Here is a 22,321-nt window from a genome sequence, read left to right as displayed (position 1 = left end):
TTTTAAGGTTTTTTTAAACACCTATTTTGAGATGTCTTTTTCAGTTCTCATGTGAAGTCCAGAAAGCGTTAAAAAAGAAAAAAAAAAAACCACCCCAAGCAAACCAAAACAAGAAGGGTGCATGGGAGTCTGCAATTTAGTGATTTGCAGCAGAGCCCTAACATATTTCTGGTGGTGATACCGTATTTTGAAAGAGAAGTATGCAGTACAAGAATGGTAGAGCAGGAATAAGGAAACATCATCTCGTTTTTCAGAAGACAGTGATAAAGTCTGTATCCTCTGGCTGCGATAGCAGCAGGTATTTCTTTCCCCTAACAGTGCCCACCCACTGAATAAAAATCGGTATATCCAAACCTAAACTGGTTTGGTTGTAGATAGGTGGTTGATTCTTTATATACACTAGGCAACTAATTTATTTTGTAGATTTTGTATTCTGTCAAGGCAGGTTCGATAATAGATGCATCTTCCACGCTGTTAGTTTCATGATGTTAGTTAGTTTCATGATGTTAGTTTCAGTCTTTAATGGTAGAGCTGGTTTAAGGAGATTCCGCCTCACGGTACGTCACCACCTCTATTACACTGGCAGTCGTGAGGCCATTGAAATTATTCAGGTTATAATCCAGCTGATAATGATCCAGGCTCCCTTTCAAATCCTCTCCCTCCTTTCTTATGTCAAATGTTATTTTTAAGCTAAATCATTTCACTAACCTGATTTACACCACAGCCCCCTGAATTTGCACAAGTCGTAGATGGAGAGAATAAAAAGAACTGAAAGGCATTTCTTATTCTGCCTTTGCTAATGAAGACAGCATAGCATGGAGTTACAGCCTCAACGGAATTGCACATCAAAAACTGTTTACATGAGTATTGTGGAGCAGCAGCCCCCTCAAAAGCAGAAGCTCTGTTCAGAGGACTTCAAGTCCACACAGCACATCGCAATATGCAGAAAAACAGTGCCAAAAATTGACTGCATATCCTTAATGTTACTGTCAAGCTTTAACTGAACAGTAGTGACAAAGTAATTTTGAAATTGTCACTTTTTTTTTTTTTTAATTCTGGTGAGATTAGTATTACAAATAATCCATGAGTTTACGTAGCCATATACCATACCACTTATCTAGTTTCAAATAAAATCCTTCAGACATTCTTGCAAGTACATGTAATGTTTTTCCTAGCACGGAAGAGTTTTGATGCATTTTGGAGATACACACTTAAGAAACCCAAAGTGTAGAAACACAAAACAAATGGCTGATCTAATTCACGTCCCTATTATTCTTTGCCCACAGAAGGCTTGGGTTTCAGACATGCCCTTACCAGTTAATGGCAATCAAAGCATTTTGTGCATGTGTATGAATTACAATAATCAATTTACTGTGATTTTTGTTTCATTTGATTTATTTCAGATTGGTGTCACTCTAGTAAAATGAGTATGAACTAACTCCAGTATTACAAAAGAAATAGTTAAACCTGCTGCGTTAAAAATTAAGCATGGCAGTAAAGTACCATGTAAATGTTACTTCTGCTAGCAAGCAATTTCTTTCCGTTCAAGCACACATCTAGCCCTTCAAACTGTTTCATTAGTCATTAAAACTGTGTATCAGAATGCCATTTGTGTTCTGTCTGCAGGCTTTAGGAAAATGATCATTTTCTATAAATCCCAGGGGCATCTAGTGCCAGTAGGTCCTTTTCATTAGGAAGGAAATTCAGCATTCTCACCTGCACCCTGCATCCATCTGGGCTGGAAACTACTGGCACAGGCAACACGCATTTCAGTCCATGGGCTTGTTGTCTGGCCACCTCCCTTCAGCTATATAGGTCACTGCCACTGTGGCTGCAGGAACAATAATTTATAGATTCTTCTTAATTTATGGATTCTTCTTTCTCTATCTATTTGCAGATGATGCACAATCCCCCCTCACCTGCTTTACAGGTGACCCAGTGCAGCTATTTTAACGACACCTGATCTTTCCCAGCCTCAGACCCCCGTCTGCAGGATTTGTTGCACTCTGCCCACCAATCTGTCAAGTGTTTGCACTCTGTAAACTTGTAGACTTACGTAGGTCTGCTTCAAGGAAATTATCGCTGTGTGTCAAGTTCTTCAAGCATTTTATGAGGTCAAACCCATTATGCAGCATCAGGGGAGGAAAGGAAGTAGCTCAGAGGGGTCTTCCCAGTAGGCTGAGTTCCACACTACATGGCAAACTGCACAGCCTCTACTTGGGCTGAATAATCATTAAAATCGGTAAGCCTGTACACAAGTGCAGCAAAAATCCATCCCTGTGTTAAAACGTTAAGAAATCTGACGGTAGAGCCCACTGAGACCATTACGGTGAAGCAGCCTGGCCTGCTCAGCGCACGCCGCCAAATGTTAATGGGCAGTAACCGAGTCCAACGCATGGCTTCTCTGTACAGCCCATCGCTGAGAAAAACACTAAATTTCAGCTACCCACCACCTGTGTCAGTGGCTGTGATGACTAATCACTCCTTAAAGGAATGTAAAATTGCACCTTCTTAACTAGAATTGGTCAAGTTTCTGCTTCCAGAAGGATCTGTGTTGCCTTGGTTTACGAGATAGAAAAAGATTTCTACTAACTGAAGACTTGCATTTGTTAAAAATACAGTTTGTTTTACTATGTTTCTGCTGTATAGAAGAATGTTCAGCAGATCTTGCAGGACGCTTCCAAACAACAGAGCTGGTATCTGTTGCAATATTAAATTATTTTTCCAAAAAGTTACTTGATGAACAGCCCCATAGTTCTTACCCATTCAAAATGTGCAGTGAAGAGTCCTATGAACCATCAACAAAGGTGGGCAAAAATTTACCCACCCCCTTCCTTGAAGATTGTTTCTAAAAAAAATTGCAAGCCAAAACACTTACCTTTCAATTAATTTCCCAAGTACTCGAAATCTACTGTTTAGACTTTTATAAAACGGATACACTACTGTGTATCATGATTTCAGTTTGTAATTGACAATCACAGCACTCAAGCTAAAGCCTATTCCTTAAAACATCATTGTATACAACTTGTCTTTCTGCTTAGAAACCGCATTTCCAGCAGTAATCTCTGTTGGATTGTAATGTTAATTATGCAATAAAAAACCAAAAGGGTTATTTCAAAATATTTTTTTCACAAATGCTAAGATACTGATTGCCTGATATTAGCTAAGAAAAAAATGTATTCAACTCTTGAGGAAGAACCAATGAAGCTTTTCTAAAATCCAGAGAAGTCCACTGTAATTCAGAATAAAAGTGCTGTAATTCTAATATGCACCGATATTGTAGACTAGGTCAGCTATAAGGTACTTCAACAGATCCTACAGACAGGGAGTTTGGGGCTGATAAAATAGCACAGTTCAGCCTCTGACGCTGTAGATTCCGACACACAGAATGACTTCGTTTGTTGACAAAAATAAGTATACAGAGAAGCCCTTTAATGACTGCATTTTTTCTTGCTTATTTTCTATTTGCTTGCTGCATGTGTTTGGTTTATATGCGTTTTTTTTCTTCTTCCATTTGGTTTGTTGGTTTACTTGGGTGAAGGAATGTAGAAGGGCAAACAAAATTTATTCCTAGGGCAGGATGTTTTAAATTAAAATACCAAAGTAATCAGTGTAGTTTTTACCACATTTTTACCACAGTTACATATAAAAGACATTACTTAATCTACTAGTTTGCTATATAGTCAGAATTTTATATTATATTAAATCTGCACAACAGGTGCAGTTAAAGATGTAAATCATTTACAAAAGCGAAATTAATTATTCTTAACAGGAAAAAATACAGTATAGTTACACCATCAAAATGAGAACTTGCTCATCAAACATTATCTGTACAGAGCCATACAGATGACACAACATTTCAACCACACAGTTTATTGATAATTTTTTTTTGGTGTGACTACTAAATAATTAGTGTTGTCAATGCTGTAAATACATTTTAAATTACAAGCTCGTCTTTACATTTTATACATGGCTAATTTTACAAATAGAACTTTATGATCAGTTTGTCCAACTTACACATGTTGCTGAGCAAAAAGCCAACAATAAACACTTCCTTCTGAAAAATGCTTTAATATAACACCAGTTTTAGAATTTCATGTGGAGAAGTTATTACTGATATTGCTGAATATATTCTGCTTTTCTCACAGATAATTATTTGGCTGCTTGGGATTGGCTCATTTTCAACTAGCCTAATTAGTACTAGTTTTATCTGTCGTAGTTAAAGTTTACTAATACAAATACGCAGTGTAAGTTCAGGTATATTATGTGTATTTTAAAAACCCTACGCATTTTGATATCTGTAGTTAAAATTTTTCCTCTTGTTTTCATTGCTCATGGAAGTAGGAAGCAGTCAGCTGTTTTTAGGATCCTCTTTAGTAAATATTACTTCTCTCTTACTTCTCAGGGTTATTGCTGCTTTATAGAACTAGTCTGATTATTACCAGTGGAATGCAGCCACCGTTTGTTAACCAACAGCATTTAGGGTTAAAATGTCATTTATAACACTGTGAAATGAGTACCTTTATCCCAAAATGGTTTTTCTACTTGTCTCTGAACACGTTCTGCACAAATTAGATGGAACGATCAGAGCGGTCAGGTTTTAGAGCAACTAAGTTTGGAATATTTTACAATACATTTGTTAAGTTTGATCCAAGTTTGGGAAATGAGATCCCAAATGAGACCTTGCACTTTTCAAGGGCAACTCACCCACCGGAACGGTTCTGACTCCTGCAGCCCCAGAGCATGTCAGCGTGACACCCAACAGCAGCAGTCCCTGCGCTTCCGAAGGCTGCGTTATTTCTTGACGACTCCTTTCAGCTCTGACTAAAATCAGAGCAGCTCTTCCCAGCCAGGGCAGGCTCCGGCTGGAGAGGATACCCAAAGTACGGCGGCGACACCAGAAATCCCGACGGCTGGGTCAGGTGGACTGCATGGGCTGTCTGGAAGCAGCCGGATGTGTACGGTGGAGGTGACGACGCCACAAGGCATCCTGGCTCTGCCCGGGGAAAGGAGAACCTGCGAACTGAGCCGCTGGTCGAACTGGAACTTGTCGCGGTACTGGACTGCCTCGACGGCGTCCTGAAGCTCGTCGAGGCCAGGATCATGGGAAGAGTCTCGGTCTGATAGCTCCGCAGAGAAAATCGTATTGGCTGCGATGGCTGCTTAGGTCTTAAACATGTGCAACAATAAACCGCTACCAGAGAGCCCACGATAATGAAGGCAATAAATATTGATCCAACAATGAGGAATGGAACGTAGATTGGTTCTGGGAGAAGAAAGAACAGGAAAAGCCACGCACATTAGCCTGCTGAAGTAACAGGTCTGCTGCGTAGAAATAAACTCCACAGAGTTTATGAAGCCCCACACCGTTTCAGTCCCACTAGCATACTGAGCTGCTCAGAAGGCAGGGCTTCCGACTATTATCATTAGAACAAAATTAAAGGTAAACCCTGTGTGTACCAGCCAAAATTTCTTTCTGTTGACAGTTCTAATAGTTGCCAATGGTAAAAGCTGTCTACACCGTGTCCCGTTTGCTGGTTCTAGTTAGGTTTTGCTCGAGAATCGCACTCTTCTCCCCTTCCCTCATCCCCCAAAACTGTCGGGGCTGTCCAACCTAACAGCTTGAAAATCTGCAGGCGAAGCTCAAATGCTGTTAAGTCGCTTCCACTCATAAGGTGGAAAGTAAGCGCAGAACGTGTGACTTGGGAAACTAGGCTCTGTGTGCGCTGCCGGATTCCTTCTGTTTGAAAACCGGACGGCCCCTTGCACGGTGGGGTTGTGCCTGCAGAGCACCGGAGCCCGCTCTCACCTCCGGGAAAAAACAAGTTAAACAGAGTTGAGTTCGCCGATGCAAACTTAAGATACGAACGCGCCTTCGTTAGGATGGATCCAGCTGCTGGGGCCCCTGTCGACCGTGAAGTTACGACCCCGAGCGCAGCCCCGGCCGCCCGCTCTGCCCCCGCCGCGGGGCCGCTCCCGCAGCCGCCACCCGCGGCCCCGCCGCCTCCTCCCTGTGCGCACCTGGAGCCGCGCCCGCCTCCTGCCCCCCCGCCGGGCCGCGCCCGGCCGAGCCGAGCCGAGCCGCGCCGGGCCGGGCCGGGCCAGGGAGCCCCGCAGCAGCCGCGGGGGCGGCCGCCGGGCTCCGGGCGGGGGATGCTCCGCGGGGGCCGGCTCCCGCCCGCCCCGAGACCCGCGGGCCGGGCACTCACGGGCGGTGACTCCCGGGTCCGGGGGCTCCCGGTCGTTGGTGCAGCCGCCCTGCTCCAGGCGGGCCTCGGCGGCGGCGCAGCAGTAGCGCAGCGCGCAGGAGCCGCAGCAGATGGTGGCGGCCGCCGTGTCGAAGCCCTCGGGGCACTGGAAGCCCTCGTGGTAGCCGCCCTGCCCGTCCACCCAGCCGTGGCAGTACTCGCCGCCGCCGGGCTGGCCCCCGCCGCCGCCGCCCAGCAGCCCCAACAGGAGGCAGCGCAGCAGCAGCGCCCGCCGCCGCCCCGCCATCGCCCGCCGCCGCCGCCGGCCCGCTGCCCGCCCGCCCCGCCGGGGCAGTCAGGGGGCGGCCCCGGCTGCGGTGCGGGGCCTCCTGCGCCGCGTCCGGGAGGTGGGGGGTGGGGGGCAGCTCCCCCGGCCCCCGCAGCCGCGCCCCCGCGGGGCCGCCCCCGCCGCGCCCGCGCTCACCTGCCGCCCCCGCGCCTGCCGCTGCCCGCGCTCCTCTGCCTCCGGAGCGGCCTCCCGCTCCGTCCCGCTCCGTCCCGCTCCGTCCCGCCCCGTCCCGCTCCGTCCCGCTCCGTCCCGCACCTCGCTGTCCCCCGGCCCCTGTGCCGGGGCCGGTGCCGCTCCGTCGCCGTGGGTCGCACAGCCTGGACGGAGCGGGGTCTGCGGACAGACCAGCGTTTGCGTTTCGGGGGCCTCTTCCTCTCGGCAGCTGGGGTGTTCAGCCTCTCTGCGAAACCGGCTGAGCTGAAGTGCGGGCATCTGCCACTCCGGCACAGCCAAATACGCCCCGTGCCTTCCCGCTAGCCTGGCGCCCCAGGCAGAAGGGTTTCTCGCACCGGCAGGTTATGAAAGCAGCCCTGCACTTCTAAGAGTTAAAAACACAAGCACAGCGTATGATTTATTACTGAGACTCTTTGCTTTTTAACCTGTTCCCTTTCCTCAATACTTTTAATGTGCAAAGACGTAGCGGTGTATCCCCAGAAGATTTATAGCCTCTTTCAGTCAAACACCAGGCCCGTCACTTTTATTTTCCAAAGGGAGAGGGCGAGTGTGGGGCTGAGGAGGAGGCACACAGCTGTTCATATGAGCGTCTGAGCCTCCTTCTGCTGGAAGCATAATAGCAAGTCACCAAGCACCAGGAAAACCACAAAAGGAACTGCTTATTCATTTATTCTAAAGGAAAAAAAAAATATTTTAAATGAACTGAGCAGATTTGGACTTCTGGTTTAAGCAAAGCAACATTTCTTTAAATGATGTCTCCCCTGAGTGCTATCAAAGAGGCGCTCCTGTTTAAAAGTAAAAGTGCTTATGAAACTAGCGTTACATTAAAGTGGGGCTGAACTAAAGGATTCATTTTTACTGCATCTGAAACTTCCTGCCATCATTTACCGCTGGGGTATGAATATGTATATTGGAGTCTGACCACTTGTCAAAGATTTTGAATGCCCGTGTCACTAATTTCCAAAGTTGGCAGGTTTAGTGAAACAAAAGGAACAAAGTGTGCTGTGTACCAGCAATAAAACTGTGCGCCGAGAACCATCTATCAAGACCTTAGACTTCTGGCCAACCCCTAAGTACGGTCCACAAGCACAATATTTGTGTTTGTTTTTCTTTTAACTAATCTATTCTCTTTTTTTTTTCCCCTCTGACCCTTTTTTTCCTGTTTAGATTTCTTTAAGTATAACCAGTACTACCAGACAGGGAAAGCAAATTAAAAAATTGTATAAATGCAAAATATTTTTCATGGCTATTTAACAGGTGTAGGAATAGAAATAACAAAATTGGATATCAAAGAAAAGAAAATAGATTTTGAACGTGAAGATGTGATATTCAGTCCTCCTCTGCATTTTCATTTTGAAATGATGATGTGAATTAAACTTGTACCAGCTGTCCTGACTCTGAGTTCCTAGCTTTTATAGGCCAATGTTAAATATTAATATAGTTTTGCATTTACTTCACTGTGGTTTTAGAGCAAACATAGCCTCCATGGAATGTTTTAAAAGGTATGGCTTTCAAAGGCCTAATCCAGCTTCCAGGAAGGTCAAAAGGAATCTCTTTGTTGACCAGGATGAGGCTTGGAGCAGGAGCTTAGTGACGTCCGCGTGGTACGTTTAGCTGTCCTCAGGTGCAGAGGACAGAGAGACAACAGATCCGTCCTGTCAGCTTTGCAGGAAAGCCACATTTGGTCGTAATTGCTAAGTAACTGTGTCACAGTTCATAAGAATGTTGATTTTGCTTATTAAATCACCAGCTTCCAAAAAAAAAGAGGTCTGAAAAAAAATCATTCTGATATATATATATATATATTAGATATTAAACTACTGCAGGAACTGCAGAGATACTCTTCTGGGGTGAAAGTGGGGGGGCTCCCAATCCACAGGCATCAGCAAGATTTTGACCTGGGTTCATTTCTCCTGTGTTGCATCTCTAGTGCCTGGATTGTTAATAAAAAGTTTGTGGTTGTGTCCCCCTTTAGCCAGAGGCTACTCTCTGCTCTCCTCTTGTGCAATCCCATGGCAGCTGGACAGGGTCTCCGTCAAACGGGCACAATTACCCTTCTCTTTATTTGAATCCCAAATTGCCCCATCCTGCAAGAAAAATCCTGTAAGGGCTTAAGTATTTGCTTGAAAGTGCATATGTGGTTGGTTTATTTTTGTGTGGATAAATGGCATTTCACTCACTCGAGTGGATTTATCTCGCTTGTGCCAAATAAAAATGAGAGGCAGATTTCGGTACTGCTCTTGCAAACGCAGCCAACCTTGAAAGTTTGAAGATACATGGCCAGTTTTCCTATGAACTGCTGAGATCTTAACTGACTTCTTTGGGCTTGTTTTTTGCTTTCTCTGAAATTCTGATGCAGCTTACAGAATGTGATGTGACTCTAGCGGAGATGAACTGGGTTGTTCTGACCCAGAGAGACAAAAACCTTTGCTCTGCTCCCCTTTTGTAAAGGTTGCACCTGTGCAACCACATCCTTAAAGAATGTGAGATGCTAGCAGATTCGTTTGCATCTATTTATGTCATTTACTTTACACTAAACCCATAAATAATTAAGAATACAGGAAAAAATGTCATGCAGGCTGTTGGTGAGCATCTTTTGTCTGCAGTGTGAGGACATCAGATGGCTCCGAGTACCTCACTTCTAGGCTGTTTTTTGTTAGGTAACATTCCTGCAAAGTACCCATGCTGACTTTGCTTATTATTTATTCTTAACTGAAGCCTTCCAGCTTCCAGGTGATGTGTCATCATTAATTTTGAATGAAAAACACTGTTTTTAAGAGCTCATATAGCTATTGCTCTGATAGCTGTTGTTTATAAAGCTTAGTATGAAAACTAATGAAGGTGAGATGAGTCATGTAACAGGCAAAGAAGATAATTTGAGTGTAGTTTAAGGTATTATTATTTATCAGGCTTTTCTTACTGTCCCCACAGCAAACCTATGGGGAAAGCACATTATAGCACTTCTCATCTGCTTCAGTGCAACATCAAACAATTTTTCTTAAATGACTTCTGAAATCATTGCATCCATGCATGCAGTAATTACCTCAGTTCTGCCAAACTGATTGATCGTAAAAACAAATGTTAAAATCTCCTTAAACCGATTCATAATTCCTACTAATAATTTTACTACACTCGTTTTTCTGGGTTTAGGCTTCCCCCCCCCCCCCCCCTGTTTTCACTATGATACTTTTGGGGTTCCTTTAGAGTATAAAACAAGTCAGTGACCCATGAAGCTCTAGCATGAGAGCCAATCGTATTACCATTTCAGGCGGGCGCTACCGGTGTTAGTAAAGCCCTGGGACTTTGGCTTGGCTACTGGAGTCCGAGCAGAGACTGGGTCTTCCAAACACTCCTACATAATGTCACACTTCTGTCTTGACTAGGATAATGATAGATAGGCTCAGCTCATATCTTGCTTGATGTAACCATCAGGATTGGTCATTTCACCCTGGCTCTTCATTAAATATTGTCTTGAATGTCAAAGAACATAAAGGCTAAATTGATGCAAGCAGTGCATCTTCTAAAAACAGCCTGGTGCAAGCAGATTTCCTTTTAAAAATAAAAGCAAAAAAATTTACCGTCTAAATTGCAAACCCTTTAGCTACGTGAGTTGCTTCATTAAGCACATAAGGACTGTGTGGAAGAAAACCCTGTACGCTGCTCTCTAAAACTATATCCTTATTCTTGGCTGGTTGTTGAGAAAGCCCTCCCTGCAACCGCCTGGCTGGGAGAGCCACCTGCCAGGCCACACGCATCCCTGTCACCTGCCAGGCCACACGCATCTCCCAGCCCGGGAGGGCTGGTGGGAGCGCCAGGATGTGCCTCAGCCGCAGCCCCGCGTCCCGGGGAGGTCCCCGCCACGTCTCCGCTCCTCCTCTGGCTGCAGAGCCCTGTCCCGTTGCCTACATCAAATTAAGACAGATCTGTAAAACCCACAAAGCATGTTTTGGTTGGTTTAGTCAGGGGAAAATGTGCTGCTTTGCTTCTTCTCTCTTTTGCCTTGCTTCTGTTTCAGCATCCTTTCATATCTGGCAGGGAGGGATCATTCTGCACTGTTTTGGGGTGGGAGCTGCAGGCTCTGACAGTCAACATTTTATGATTTATTTCTGAATAAATATTTCTGAGATTTGACCAGTTCTTCACCCCAGTCAGGAATAGCACCGTGTTTTCTGAAGTCTCTCAGGAATACTTGAGGGGTACGGTTACGTGGGCCAGCTATTAAAAGCAGCACCGCTTGCGCTCGCCCACAACTAACCCATTGAGAAAGCCAGTTACAGCTTTTGGAGAAAAATGTAGAGGTCAGGCTATCTCAGCCTAATGACTGTCAAAGTGAGTGAGATCAGTCACACTATAAATGCCTTGGGGCTCACTCAAGAAGTAGGACGCTGGGTTACTGGTGTCTTGATACGTATATAGGCATATCACAGTAATGTTCCCTTATCTGAAATCTGTAGCACTGCTAGGTGGAAGAGTTAGGTTCAGACTTCAGAAATCATTATTCTCCTTCTATGGCATCAAGAGCAGAAGCTATTTTCAAGCCAGCAATGCAGCCATTCCTGTTCAAGGGACACATTATCCCAGCCACGCCTCATCGATCCTTTAGGAGATCATTTTTGTCTTACACTTGAGCTCTATGGAGACCATGTAATGAAAGAGGAAGAGACTTGCTTACATACAGTAACCTAGGTGCACTGAGGGTATCTCTTCTGCACAACCACAGCAGTGCTCTCTGCTCTCTGTCTCAGCATCCAGGCACGCATAGAGATGTTAGGAGTAGAAGAGCAAGGACGGATGTCTAGAAGAGATAGGAATTGGTGATCTTATGGGATGTACAGTTATACTTCCTTCACTCCAGCTGTGGCTAAAAATAGCCTGTCTTATGTCTACCAAGCAAGGTTTTCTGAAGAGGTGTTTCATTTGCTCTTAAACCAGAAGTTCCTGTGCTGTTGAATTCAGAAACAAATTCTCCAAGCAACATTTCTCAATTCTGAAAAAAAACAGTAAGTAATTACACCACCAACTCTCACCAACAGTGAGAGCCAATAAAATCCTAAAGAAAAAGTCAAAAATTGAGTGTAAAAATGGCTGGTTTGTTATATTTCTAACAACTGTTTTCAAAGCACTGAACAGGGGGAAATGTTTTGACAACCAAAGATTGAAAAATGGCCACATTTTGACTACTGTTTCACCTGAAAAATGTTAATCAGCTATAATTTGGCACATAGCTCTTTCTGTGCAACTTGCAGAGAAAGAATGAGTTATTGCTAGTAAATAACTATATTTCCTAACAATCTTTGTAACTGTAACCATTTTTAAGCAGTACCAAGCTTACCAGCTAGAGGTGGAAAGCCCAATATGCTATTGCCATGCAATTCCCCAGAAACAGAAGACTTAGTGGTACAGTCATATTAATGAATAGTGCCACAGAAAGGTCAGGGGAGAGAGAGAGCACCAGTCAGACCTGCTTTGCTCTATAGCGGAGCGTGCACTTCTTTCTCCTTGCAACAGAATTAATGACCAAAAAAAAGTGAAAGGATGTGAGAGAACATGACATTTGAGTGTAGAAAGAAAATGTGCTTACCGGGGAATGAAGACAACTGCTTTTTTTTCACTCACACTGAGAAAAAGAACACTTGAACATTCAAAAAGAAAAAGCGAATACATACCAATGCAATTTTTTTTTTCCAAAACAAATAGGGCTGAACGTGGGGGCACGGTTTCAATCCTTAATTAACAGAGTGCCTAATAAACATGTGCCCAAATTTAAAAGTATGCAGTTTCTTTTTTTATTATTATGAAACTAAAGCATGAGAATAACTGGTGATTAATGTGTAAAGAAATCTCCAGATGGACTGGTTAGAGAGGGCCTTAAGCCTTAAGTAAAATGCATCCTTTACAGAACTATGGGAGAACTAGTTCTGTAGGATATATTAATGTCTAGCACTAGTCGATGGTTTTTAACACATCAAAGTTCTACACAAATAACTCATTAGCAAGGGATCCTCTGGATCTAAAAGAATAATTCTTTTGTAGCTCTAAACCTGGTAAACTAAACTGTTCCCTGACACTTTAGTCAGCAACCAATTAGATAATTTTATTAAATATTTTAATAGTACAAACAGGAATTTTAAAAATGCTTATATTACTGCTGTTACCAGTTTATTCTGAGCATTCAATAGCTGCTGTCCAATGCTAAAAACCAGGGTCAAATCCTGCATCTTTGAATGGGGGAGCATCCCCTCAGTTCCTCTGGCTCAGGTCCTCCACACCCGCTTCCTCAGGCTACTTTTCACCCAACTGAGGACCAGCCACTCAGGTTTGTATTTATATCACTGCACATTCATAAAAGATAGTTACATTTTGTTCATTCATTGTATTGTCCCGTTTCTGGCACAGCCTCTTAACACTTCCTATGCACAGCGGATTTCCCAAAGTACGTAAAACATTGCAGGTCTGAAAAAATTAGCATTTGATGACAGAAATTGACATTATATTGATGATAATCCAATCGGTGAATGAAAGATTAGGTGACCTTAAAGACTGAGACCCATATTCTTTGTTGTGGCTGCAAATGGGTAGGATTGAAGGAAGAGCTTTACCTCAGCTCCCCCCAGTCTAGGGTGAGTTAGGGACTGGGTCAACTGGTGCCATTTTGAATAGCTGCAGAGTTGCTGCAAGTTGTGCCCAACTGCTTGGTGCTCCTGATATGCTGCATTTCCAGATCCCAAAACAGATGGGTCCTGCCACTCACCTAATCCAAATTCATCTCTCTGGCCATCCAGAACTGCTTCAGGGGAGGTAAAAAGCCCTGCAGCAGCACCACCTCCACCTTTCCTATGCAGCGAGCAAGCTGGTAGGCACGTGCTGTATGGCTGGTCAGGCTGTGCGCAGAGGAAATATTTGGGGATTCTGGACTGAAGTGCACAGTCCTGAAATTTACCCAAACAAGATTTATGTGCAGGAAATTGGTCTTATCTAGTGAGCCCAATATATAATAGTTTTAAACTTTGGATCAGTAATAATTGGGGACTGGCATTAACTCAAGTCCTAGAGCAGGCACACTAATACTCTTTCCAAAATATTTTGCTAGTAATTTTTTTGACGGCAGCTGAACATTGAGCAGATGTCTTCATTGAGCTGTCCTTTTTCTGAAATTATACAGTGAACTGAAAGTCCTGTAAAGTGTCTAAATTGAAGTCTGAACGTGCCTCTCTAAACAGTATTACCCTGTATTTGCAGGCACTGCATTCCATTTGCCTTTGTGTGGCCCACCCACCTGATTCACTCAGGTCTCATCACAGTTCTTCCAAACTTGGCTGCTCTGTTTGGCTGTCTCATGGGATCTGTCATCCTCAAACAAGTTAGTAATTCATAAACTGGCTCTTGCCATCATCACAAACCCAATTCAACAGTGCCAGGCACGGTCTGCATTTGTGTTCCACCACAGTTCTCCCTGGAGCAACCTCTTCTGTTAGTTGGTGCATCTCCCTTGCCTTAGTTGGACAGATGACACGACATCCTCCAATGTTTGCCCCCCACAGCACCTTCCTTCATGTGAACAGCTGCCCTTCTCCAGCTGGAGGGTGCCTGCGAGGTGGACTGCCTTGCAGTGTCCCCTGGCACAACGTCTATGAGCAACTCCTCTCGCACTGCTGTTTAGCGAGTGGTGACTTTCAAATGTTGTATCTGCTCCTTGAGGGGCCTGGACCACTTGCACCTCCATCTTTGTGTGCAAGTGCAATAACCATGCATTCAGCAGTAACTCGGTATTGCCTAAACAAGCTGCTGGCATTCAGCACCTCAGCTCGAGAGGGATTGGGTTGGTTTGCAGTGGTTAATCATCTGAGGGAAGATTTTCACTGGAGAATTTTTAGCAGGCAGGCACTGGTGTAATTTATAGTCCTCTCACCTAATATCCCCTCCACTTATGGCTCTGTTAGAGTGGAGAGCAAAAACCTTGCACAGCAGCATTGGATCTAGGGGCTTGTTAGGGGCTCCTGAAACAGGTTTGGGAGCTCACTTCTGCTCAAGCCGGACAGCCCCATGCACACTCTGTCCTATTTCCGTCTTGGTCTCCACACCAATTTTCCTGCTTGGGAGAAGCAGGAAAAGCCTTGGAAAAGGGAGAAGCCTTGGGAGAAGGGAAAACAAAACGTATCTTTTCCTATATGCTTAGTTGCTAGTCATCAGACGACTGTCCTGAAGCCCAGCTTTAAGGAACAAAAGTCAGCTCAAACCCTCCTGGCTGGTATCAACTATACTTTAGTGATACCAACAGACTGTAGGGTCTGGTCGCCAGCCCCAGGCGAAACCTGGGCTGCTGCTGTGCACTAATCTCCCCATGGTTAGTGGACCTCCTGCAAACCAGCTTCAGCCCCCAAAGCTTCCATGGCAATGCTCATAAGTGCAGGACTGAGAGGACTCAGGGGGAGAGCAGTCCCCTATCTTGTACTACTGCCTCTCCTTCAAGAAACCAAATAAAACACAAGCCCATTTCACCCTTTGCGGTTTAGAGCATTACCACCATGTAGGTACGATGCAGTTACGAGGTCTGATTGTTACTCAAGGAAAAAATTGAGTAGGAAGATGTCTCTGAATGCAGAACCAGCACAGGCTACGTTATGTGGTGTAGGAAACCTAAAAAGGACTAAAACTTTAAAGAACTATATGTAGATTCATAAAATGTTTTGGTGATCCCATTAGTTATTTTGGAGAGCAGTAATGTTGACTTAAAATATTTAGCTTTTGAATTTGATGTGAAGTGTTCGCATAGATTGAATGTAGTCATGTGCTTGGGGAATTAATAGCTTTACTTCTAAGTATTACTTATTATTCTTACATACAACAGCCCGAGGAAATTTTCTTTCGCTTATCTACATTTCAGTCCCTTTGCTTAGATTTCTTCTGGGATCTGACCTATAAAAACAACTGGATTTATGATACACTAAAGTTTACAGCAAACACTTAACAAATACTCCTATTTCACATATGAAGTTAATAGTGTTTAAATATAGTCTCAGATGTTATAATTTTTGCTGTTTACTGAGTGAAGTAGTTTTCTAGCAAATGTCAAGGAACCAGCTAACAGGTAAATATGCCAAGGAAAGTAACTGCACAGTGCCATCTACGGTGCAGGCCGGGGATATTGCAGGAGCTGTTTATCGCTGGGAGGCATGAGAGGGGGTATTCATAACCAAAACATGTCACAGATTCTCCTTTTCTGGCAGCAGTTTCTGTTGGTGCAGAGCATGCGTTGCAGAAGGGCCGTTATGATACCGTCGCATGTGCACGACCGTTGTGTGAGCAGTGAGAATGAACACAGAGTTTGGAGAGTAATTATTTCTCTGAACAATGTTTAGAGTATTAAGGACATACTTGAGAATGGCCAGGTGAAACCATGCAGGAGGGCAGGCGGAGCGCACATCCCATTTCTGGTGGGAGAGCTCCCGCAGGGACACCAGGCTGCAGGCATCACAGCAGCCCGGTTTGCACGGCGTGTTGCGAGAGCACCGCGTCGGGCCCCGGCTGCTGGTGGAAGTGGCTATTTCAGACACCAGCACTCTCTCCCTCCCTGCTCCTGCCCTGTCTCTGGCACTCTGCAGGTGCCTCTCGCCTCGCCTCACCTCCCTGCCGGCAGCTGCTACTGCCCACCCCTTGCATTTTCCAGGAGCTGAGTTGGGATGGTCTACGCTGACTGCAGGAGGGCGGTCTTGGACCACCCCCAAGTCCAAATCGTCCATACAACAAAGCTGTGTGCTGGTTTTGGCTGGGGTAGAGTTAATTCTCTTCATGGTAGCTAGTATGGGGCTGTGTTTTGGATTTGTGCTGGAAACAGTGTTGATAACACAGGGATGGTTTAGTTACTGCTGAGCAGTGCTTACACACAGTCAAGGCCTTTTCTGCCTCTCACCCCAACCCACCAGCGAGGAGGCTGGGGGTGCACAAGAAGCTGGGAGGGGACACAGCTGGGACAGCTGACCCCAACTGACCAAAGGGCTATTCTATACCATATGGCGTCATGCTCAGCATATAAAGCTGGGGGAAGAAGAAGGAAGAGGGGGACATTCAGAGTGATGGCGTTTGTCTTCCCAAGTAACCATTACGCGTGCTGGAGCCCTGCTTTCCTGGAGATGGCTGAACACCTGCCTGCCCATGGGAAGCAGTGAATGAATTCCTTCCTTTGCTTTGCTTGCACGCGTGGCTTTTGCTTTACCTATTAAACCGTCTTTATCTCAGCCCATGAGTTTTCTCACTTTTACCCTTCTGATTCTCTCCCCCATCCCACCGGCAGTGAGCGAGCGAGCGGCCGTGTGGGGCTTAGTTGCCAGCTGGGGTTAAACCACGACAGGCTGCAAGCATCCACTTCAGGCGCAGCCAGAGGCTCCGTAAGGACACATCGCACGGTCCTGGGGAAGAGCAGCAGGAGGGTGCCAGGCATACCACACACATAACATATACATAGCACATGAGCAACCTTTTACTTTCTCTCCAGGGTTACCTCTTGCAAGTGAAAAAACTCCAGAGAAAATCCATCACTGCGGAGTTCCTCCTTCAACTCTCCACCTATACCTTCTAACCTATGCACGACCGTCCTCTTCAACAAGCTTTTGAGGGACACTAGATGGTTAAAAGAAACTGGGATCCATTGCATAGGGCAAAAGTAGACACAGAGGAAGAACTAGAGATAGGTGCAGTTTCTGCTTTTACCATCCACTTCTGTGTGCCTTGCAGACCACCAGCAGCCCATGGGTTGTCCCTTGAAAAACCCCAGCGCTCAGCAGAGCATACTGTGCTCATAAGCTGGCTGGTGAGATCTTTGCTACTGGATGGCTATGAAGTGAGCACATCCCACTGTGGTTATGACTTTATTACTGAGGCTGTTAGTTCATCTCCTGTACTAATAAACTCTTGGGTTTTAGACTAAGAGGTAGGTGGAGCCAGGGCTGGCACCAGTATGTGCTGGGACACAACTGGGTTCAACAGCTGGGTTTGGTAGTTAGCTGGCATCTCAGTATAAGTCTTTGACAACATCAATAATAGTAGCCTCAGCCCTAAATAACCAATTATAAAAACCAGTCCTAAATTGGCTGAATCCTGAGTCCCCATTAGCCTCCCTCTCAGAAGAGAAGTTAATATTTATCATACAGACTGGCTGTAGTCCCCTGTATTATCCATGTTTTGCTTCCTCCAATGAGTTTATCTCATCTCAAACTAATGATGAATTATTATGAACTTACTTTGGACATCTAACTTTAGACTTTTGGCTCAGTGTCCTAGAATTTCTTCAGTGCCAGATTGTTGACTTCAGTCTTAATTAATGATCGCTTTTTATCAGCTTAGTTCAAATGTTTAGTTTCTAACTTTTGGTTGTGTAGTCTAAACATTTCCAAAGCCCAGCTAGACAGCTTCAACTTAAAATGTTATGATTTTGATATTGACTTGATCCCTTCTTGGCTGAGTGTGAAGATTTTATTCTTCCATCACTTTGATTAGTAGACCTATTACAAATCTACTCTTTAGAGTACCAAGGAGTGAAACAGCTAAACACCATGTAGATTAACCTAGTTCAGAGTTAATCTTATGTTTCTGTGAGAAGCTTTCTATTTGCTCAGAAGCTGCTTCCCTCTGTAGTACGGTTTCAAATTATAAATTACTGTACTTCTCTGCAGTCACCTATTTGTCTTTTTCTTAGCCTAAACTTTTGTTCTGCAGCTCGCATGCTGTATGGTTGATCATTACTATTCTATTACACAAGCACTTAAGAGTTCAATTTAAGTATGAGGAAAGTATTCCGCAAAACTCTCTGCTAGCAGATTGCAAGGTCTTTACCCCTGAGAGTTCAGACAGAATCTTTCCATGAAACACTGGTAGTTCTCCCATCGTTACCCGGTCATCAGGCATTCTCAGCTGCAGATGCCAGACCACTCACAGATTTCATAATGGCTTGTTCCCACACCCGTCGTCAAATATTCTTTAGGTAATACAAACATGCTTTGGGAAATCACAGTCTTTATCACAGTAAAAATAGAGATGCTCAGATTAATTTTTACTAATACAGTTCATTTTGTCGTATCAGCTTGTAATCACAGATGCGTTTGTGTTTTGCAGGCTCACTCTAATACCCTCTTACTAACTAACCAAGCAGATTTTATCGATTGTTTCCTAAAACAGAATTTGGGTAGCTTCTGGTTAACAGAAGCCGTGTTTGAAATTGAAGACATTTCATATTTTCAAGTTCATTGTACCAGCCAGGGTTTTTTATTTAGTTGGAGAAGTTGCATTGAGACTGAGACACTAAAACAATTATCAGTCTTGAAAATCATAAAAAACACTTCATATTTTTCAGTTTCAGTCATCTGAGATTCTTAAAACACTCATGACATTTATTAATTTATGTTCTGGGATGGATATATGTGTGTTCTCTGTCTTGCACTTACCAGCAGTCATAAAATGGAATTAACATCCTGTCTTAGTGCATACTTCAGGTTTATGCAAAGAATATTGTAGAGTATTCCCACCACTTTGGGATGAAAGATTAGATACGTTCAGGTTTTTTGTGAAGATTTCTTCATATCTCTCTCTAAAGAAATAGCATAACAGGTAATCTGGTTATCAGCTGGCCCAAAAAACCACTGCACTTAAAACCATTGGAAGTGCGAGGAGTGCACACGTCTGCTCAGCTCCTTGCACAGCCATGTGGAGACTCAGCACAGACACAAAAAGGATTTGTAGACATCCTGAGCCTTATTTGCACCCTAATTCAGGTAAATAAAATAGCAGCATCCATGTGATCAAACTTGCACATGCCACTGGTGAGTTCATGGCACATGAGCAGCAGTGAACTGGTGACACCAGAATCCCTATGGAAAATGTGTAGGTGCCCAGAGTAGCAGCTTCCTTCCAGTGCTAGAGCCAAGACTGCTTTATTCCGATGGCCTCTTGTGACCACTCTCATTCATGAGGCAACTCAATCGTACAGATAATTTATTTGTTTTGTTCCACTCTCATCTCTAATAAGTTTATACAAACCTTTGACTTCTGCCCCGCTGTGCAGGTCAGGGACATCAGATACTGTCTCTTTATGTGTGCAAAACTCTTGACTATTATCTGCTTATTAAATGGGAAGGCTGCCTTACCATCAGTTGTCCTGATTAATTCCATGATGAGAAGTGGGATGTACTGTTAAATCCTGCCTTTATTGGAGTGCTTAGACCTCTGTGCACAGACAAATCATAAATGGAGGATTGTTTTGTACCTTGGCTGCAAGCATGATTGCTCTGGCAATCACAGTTGTTGTATGAGCGAATGCACTCAAAAGTGGATGTGCAAATGAAGTTCTGGACATAAAGTTATAAATTCTGTCACGCAGCAAAAAGTGCAAAGTCACACCAAGGTAAATGTGGAGATCGCTTTCCTTCTGTGCTTGTTTTTTTGTTTATTGGCTAGTTGAAGAGGTAAAATGTCCACTGATAGACTTACAATGAAATGTCTCCTAAGTTATGATACTTACCTGCGTTCTTTTTTACTCATTCAGATGTTGGTTTGAACATCATAGAGCTCAGGAGGTCTCCTCTGAGATAACTTCAGAGTCATACTGATCTTGGTCAGATAATCTGTCCTGAAACAGCAAATAAATTTTAATGGGTATGAGATTATTTTTCTCCCAGCTAGCTGCGCCCAGTACTATAATATTACCATTGGGGGTAGTTAGCAAATAGGCTTTGGTACCGATGCCTGAATATTTTCTAAATCTCATTGACTAGCTTAGCAGTATAATGAAACATTATATGATGTCTGTGCAGTTTTTCCTACAAAGAGCTTTTTCTGTCCTACTGGGATGTCTGTAGAATAGAACAAGTTCTCTAAAATCTAAGGGATTTACAAACTTTCCCTTTTTTGCTGCAATTCGTCCTGAGAAGTCAATGGCCATTTCTTAAATGGCATCATTCTCTGTCTGGTAAAATCTGGCATTTACTACTGTGAATTCAGTTTAACACTAATAACATAATGAAAATAATCATCATTTGCAAAAGGTGGGCAGCTCCAACCGCATGTGCCCCTCCAGCCCTGCGCTGCTGACACTCCTGCCTCTCCCCCTGCGCCCCGGGGAGCCTGGCCAAGTGTCCGCAGTGCGTTCAGGACATTGCTATCAGACAACTGATGCTTGCTAATGTGCAACCAAACTGTGACTGTGACCAGGGGATGCGAGCCTCCTTTGTCCAGTCATACGCCTTATGTAAGTGCCATTCATGCTCCAGGAATGACAGAGTTAGTCTCTCAAGGTAGCCCTATATATTCAGCCACCCCATCTGTCCCTCACTCCAACAATACAGCTTCCTTGGAACGGGCCTTTGCTTTGCAAAGCAGCCAGAGTCTTCCACATGTGGAAGCATACAGAGGCAATTCAGTGGAGACAGGCTGGATGATCAAGCTTGGCTGCTTTCAGGACAAGCTTCTTGATGGTGCGTGTTCTTCTAAAGTGTTTCTGAGTTTGGGGGAAGAATCCTACACTACAGACTCCACCATTAACATTGTTCTTTGGACTAAGTATCTCATACAGATCTGGAAGGCTCAGAGAAGTTGAGGGAGACTTCTGAGTAATTTGCCTCAGATTCAGTGCAGACAGAACCAATGTGACTACAGGGAAGTATCCTACCACCCTCAAAAGTGTATGTTCCCCATGAACTTTAGTTAAATTTATAGCTTCTCTTAGACAAATAGCTGTGAACAAGATAGCTGTTTTCTGGCTAGATACGGACAGAAAAAAAATTGTGCTCAAAAAAAATAATTGCTACTATCCATCATCTGTTTGTCATTTCAAGAGTGGTCTGCTGCAACTGTTCTCCTTGGGGTAACAATGGGAAATACTATTTGAATCTTCCAGGACCTGATAGCAAAAAAAAGTATCATGACACAACTTAGTGCTGGATAACAACACTTTTGGCCAAGGGGTCTACTTGAGTTTCCAGGTAGAAGAGGAAAGAATTTTTTTGTTTTCTTATGTCTCGGTCTTTTTCTCCTCTCATTGAGCCCCAGCTCCTGAGACACACGCATCCCACTCTTGGGTTGGGAGCTCTCCCAGAGGAACTGGGAGTCTCCAAGACAAGGGGGACTCTTTTCCCTATTCCCCACCCTCAACAAGCCCCCACGGACCTATAGACCATTAGTCCCTTAAGCCCATGTTCATGGCAACTCTGCTCTGCTTCAACACCTTGCTGGGGGGGGACAAGAAAGATCCTGGGCAGGGGGAGGGGAGGCAGGGTGGAAGTGCAATGCGGCTCAAGGCATTCATTACCCCTCCACTGCTGGAGCATCATCCCTGCATGAGCAGGGTAGAAATACAGCACAGTTGGGCAAAGTAGCACAAGGCAAGCTACTGGTCTAGGATGGTGAATGCCACCCCCGCATGGGATTTTGGTATCAAGCGGTTTCATGTGCACTTGAAATCACACTGCTCCCAGAGCATCTGTGCCCTGATCATCTTTAACTGCATTGTAAAGGTGCTCAGAGGTGCGGTGAGTGATGCCGCGTGTGTTGGCCAGGGATGAGGGACACTGACAGAGCCATGGCTTGGTGGAGTCAACAGGAAGCTTCCCGCAGGCTTGGGTAG

At 44.4% G+C, this 22,321-nt stretch overlaps 1 protein-coding gene across 1 annotated transcript; it reads right to left on the bottom strand.

Moving 5' to 3' along the window:
* Positions 1 to 4,814: 4,814 nt before the first annotated feature.
* On the bottom strand, positions 4,815 to 6,495 carry SHISA3 (shisa family member 3). The gene is made up of 2 exons (XM_075499195.1): positions 6,210 to 6,495; positions 4,815 to 5,266 (listed from the first exon to the last, which is right to left on the bottom strand). Exons 1-2 carry the CDS (start codon positions 6,493 to 6,495, stop codon positions 4,815 to 4,817), a joined length of 738 nt encoding a protein of 245 aa, XP_075355310.1.
* Positions 6,496 to 22,321: the final 15,826 nt, after the last annotated feature.

The sequence above is a fragment of the Mycteria americana genome, chromosome 4 (genome assembly GCF_035582795.1).
Source record: "Mycteria americana isolate JAX WOST 10 ecotype Jacksonville Zoo and Gardens chromosome 4, USCA_MyAme_1.0, whole genome shotgun sequence".
NCBI classification, from domain to species: domain Eukaryota; kingdom Metazoa; phylum Chordata; class Aves; order Ciconiiformes; family Ciconiidae; genus Mycteria; species Mycteria americana.
Note: the sequence above shows the minus strand (reverse complement) of the source record. Positions and strands in the feature narration are given on the sequence as shown.